The sequence below is a fragment of the Ammospiza caudacuta genome, chromosome 7 (genome assembly GCF_027887145.1).
Source record: "Ammospiza caudacuta isolate bAmmCau1 chromosome 7, bAmmCau1.pri, whole genome shotgun sequence".
NCBI classification, from domain to species: Eukaryota; Metazoa; Chordata; class Aves; order Passeriformes; family Passerellidae; genus Ammospiza; species Ammospiza caudacuta.
The window spans coordinates 3,534,364-3,538,532 of NC_080599.1; the positions used below are offsets into that span (position 1 = coordinate 3,534,364).

The 4,169-nt window shown below is 52.2% G+C and overlaps 1 protein-coding gene across 1 annotated transcript; it reads right to left on the reverse strand.

Moving 5' to 3' along the window:
• Positions 1–685: 685 nt before the first annotated feature.
• Positions 686–1,618, reverse strand: LOC131560183 (olfactory receptor 14J1-like). The gene has a single exon (XM_058808846.1). The coding sequence runs from the start codon at positions 1,616–1,618 to the stop codon at positions 686–688; it is 933 nt and encodes a 310-aa protein (XP_058664829.1).
• Positions 1,619–4,169: the final 2,551 nt, after the last annotated feature.

Sequence of the window (4,169 nt, forward strand, 5' to 3'; positions counted from 1 at the left end):
CCTTCCCGTCTCCCCCAGGGCCCTTACAGAGCACCAGCCATGCTGTTTGCCCCCATCCTGGCCATGGCCAGTCTGGGGCTGCTCACGGGGGTTTTCTGTGCTGAGCATTGGCCTGGCTGTGTTCTTGAGAGAGCCTGGGCAAGGAGCCTGGAGCCCCCAGGCCCTGGCCTGAGACGTCAGTGCTGCACCAGCAGTGCCCATGGCCTGTCCCTGCTGCAGCCCTGGCACTGCCACTCCCAGGGCTGTGCCTGGCCCCGAGAGCACTCAGGCCCTGCAGCAACACCAGGGCCACCAGGGCAGTGGGGCAGGGCTACAGCAGCACTGGCAACACCAAGTGCTGCTGCTGCTGGGCACATCTGCTGTGCCAGCACTGATCTGCCCCCAGCTCTGCACACAGACATTGCTGCTGCAGCTCCAGAGAAGGCAACATAAGGGCATCTCTGCAGAAAACTTTGCTGGGAGATCCTTTAGTCCCTTTAAGGCCACCGTGAGCACAGCTCCTCACTGACACAGTGTGTGGCCACAGGGAAGGTGGAGGGAAACAAAATGAGAAATGGCATAAACAATGACATTTATTTGTGGACTATGGAAAAAATAAAACAAAGAAAAATTACCTCCGAAATGAAAACAAGAAATATCAAAGATGACTTTTATTACAAGTGATTTGCAGACAATGAACAGCAGTTTAATGTTCCTGAAAGCATCCACTCATCAGTGTCCACACTGCAGCCTTGAGCTCCTGGTTCCTCAGGCTGTAGATGAGGGGGTTCAGGGCTGGAGGCACCACTGAGTACAGAACTGACATGGCCAGATCCAGGGATGGGGACGACATTGAGGGGGGCTTCAAGTAGGCAAACACTGCAGTGCTGAGGTACAGAGAGACCACAGCAAGGTGAGGGAGGCAGGTGGAAAAGGCTTTGTACCTTCTCTGCTCAGAGGGGATCCTCAGCACAGCCCTGAAGATCTGCACATAGGAGAAAACCATGAACACAAAACAACCAAATGCTAAACACACACTAACAGCAATGAGACCAACTTCCTTGACATAGGACATGGAGCAGGAGAGCTTGAGGATCTGTGGGATTTCACAGAAAAACTGTCCAAGGGCATTGCCTCGGCACAGGGGCAGGGAAAATGTATTGGCTGTTTGCAGCAAAGCATTGAGAAAGCCACTGGCCCAGGCAACTGCTGCCATGGTGGCACAAGCTCTGCTGCCCAGGAGGGTCCCATAGTGCAGGGGTTTGCAGATAGACACATAGTGGTCGTAGCACATGATCGTCAGGAGATAAAATTCTGTTATAGCATAGAAAACAAAAAAAAAGAGCTGTGCAGCACATCCTGTGTAGGAGATGTTCCTGGTGTCCCAGAGGGAATTGTGCATGGCTTTGGGGACAGTGGTGCAGATGGAGCCCAGGTCAGTGAGGGCCAAGTTGAGCAGGAAGAAGACCATGGGCGTGTGCAGGTGGTGGCTGCAGGCTACGGCGCTGATGATGAGGCCATTGCCCAGGAGGGCAGCCAGGGAGATGCCCAGCAAGAGGCAGAAGTGCAGGAGCTGCAGCTGCCGTGTGTCTGCCAATGCCAGCAGGAGGAAGTAGCTGATGGAGGTGCTGTTGGACATTTGCTGGAGCTGCACATGCATGAAAGGACAGTGAAGATTTAGAGGAGACAGCTGTAACCAAAATCAAAGCCATTTCCCATACATCCTTCTCTGTCACAGACAGACATGGCTTTTAGTATTTAGGAGTTCTGAGGTTTTCTTTATAAGTTCTCTCATGTCTCTGCTGGTAGTTTTGAATATCAACCTCTCAGCATTTCTGCTGCACTCGGAGAACAGAGTGATTTCCCTGGGGCAAGATGATGAGTGGAGACTGAGGGAAGATGGCCTGTCATTGTGACTTGTTCAAAGATTCTTTGGGATTAAGCTTTCTCAGGTGGAGGGTGATCACCTTCCCATGCTTCCCCTCTCAGATACTGCTGAGAGCAGATGGATCCACCACAGCCCAGCTCCACATTTGTAGCCGAGGACTCACTATCCTCATTTAACCAACCCAACATCATTTTCAGTGTCACAACATCACTGCCTTTCCCCATCAATCTTATAAGTCAGAGATGCTCTAGGACACGTTTGCATCCTGGATTGAAGCTCCGAGCTTGGACTGAAAACTCAGGGAGACATCCAAGTTTCCTTATGATGGCATTGGATTGAGGGAGATGCAGCTCCTTCCCTGGCTGCACTGACAGCATTGCCCAGAGCCGGGCACTGGGGACAGTGTCACTCTGAGCCAGCTGTGTCCCCTGCCAGAGCCCCCAGTGCTGGCCAGCTGCTCCCAGCCCTGTGCTCTGCAGAGGGAACTGGGCCTGGGGTTGCAGAGCTGCCCCATGGCTCTGCTGCAGCTCTGCCTGCAAGGGAGGGGCTTGGAGCCCCAGCCCTGAGGGCAGAGGCTTGCCTGGGGGCACAGGATGGAGGGGGCTTGTTCAGAGGGAGGGGCTGCACTGGAAGGGATCCTGTGGACATCTCTAAACTCTCCCTACCACAGCAATTCTGGGTTATGTTTTCTCTCATTGCCTGATCTTCTCTCTGCTTTCTGGAGATTTTCCTCCTGCAGGTGTTTCCCTGTACCTGATTTCTCCCTGCAAGTACTCACAGACCGCAAATCTCTGTGCACTCTCTTTGGTCTGACAGAACCCTTCCTGTTTGCAGGGCACTGGCTGGGGGCAGGTTCTGTTTGCGGCTTGGAGAAAGGATAGCTCAGGCTGAGCCTGATGGGTGCAGAAAACGTGATGCTGCTGCTGTTCATGGGAAGAGTGGCTGAAAGCACATTAGGGATCTCCTGTGAACCAATTGGTCTCTAGAAGTAACAGTTTGGATGTCTCAAGCATTGACAAAAAAATAATTGATAATTTATACTACCTTAAAAATTAAACCCTCCCTTCCTGCCATTCTCTAATAGTAGAAAACTAAATACAAAGTCTTAGGAAATATCCTATTTTCTATCAAAATCCTTGCCTTGTAAATACCCCATGACTGATCCGAACCCCTAAGCATGTCAGAGCTTCATGAGCTTTTCACCTCCCCTGCAGCAGAAATACTCATGGTTGTACTCACAGGGTCTGCAGGCATTGAGATGTTCCAGCTGTAGGAGATGGCTCCAGGAGCTGCAGCTGCATTGTCATTGTCCTGCAGCCAGAGGTTCCTGTGCCAAGGGCTGGCAGTGATTGTGCCCCAGGCACTTTTCAGCACCTTCCCAGCCCTGACTGATTGAAGCTCTCTGTGCCTCTGTGCTGTTCCTGGGGTGGCTGCAGGCAGTTTCCCAGCCCTGCTGGGCTGTCAGAAGAGCTGCTCATCAAGAGAAATGTGCTTTTGAACCTCTTCTTGGTTACCAGGAGCTGCCTCTGTGCCAGGAGCCCAGCTCAGCAGCACAGACACAGCACAAGGACATTAATGAGCCTCTGGGGCTTTGTGCTCAGACCCTGAACATCAGTCCCTGAGAGGGAGCTGAAGAAACCTCTCCAGAACTCCAAGTCAGAATCCAACACCAAAGTTTCTTGGACTATTAATGGGTCCCAGTGAGGGACACGACTGAGAAAGTGTCCCCAGGCCCTAGGCAGAGGAGAGAACTGGAGGTAGTGATGACAGCTGGGGACAAAGAGTAGCCAAGTCTTGGTGCCCTGGGGCACAGCAGCAGGGTCTGTGCCACCAAGGGCTGTGAGGAGACACCTTGTCCTGAGGCACTGTCAACCCCTTGTCCTGCCCTCAGCATCCCCCCTAGCCCACATCTCAGTGGCCTCAAGGATCTCCTGGAAGGAGTCCCTGGGGAGCCTTGCTCACCAGTGGCCCTGGGGGGGGGGCTCCTTAATGCTCCCAGAGACTGGAGGTTTTCCAAAGTCTTTGGGTTTGGCTTTTGCCTTGGAGTCTCTGTGAGAAGTGTGTGCAATCATGGCCTCCAGTTTTCTACTGTAATTAGTCCCTGGAGAGGCTTTGTCAGTAACAACACTCAGTGGGCTCATTAATATTTCAAGGTACTTCAGTTATTTTAAGGTACTTGGTGTTTCCCTTTTGATACAGACTCTGTGAGAGGTTTGTGCAATCATGGCCCCAGTTATCTGCTTTAATGAGTCCCTTGAAGCTTTGTACTGACACTCAGTGGGGCTCATTAATACTTTGAGAT

Coding starts and splice junctions, on each gene's coding strand:
- LOC131560183 (XM_058808846.1), bottom strand. CDS start 1,618: ATGTCCAACAGCACCTCCATCAGCTACTTCCTCCTGCTGGCATTGGCA.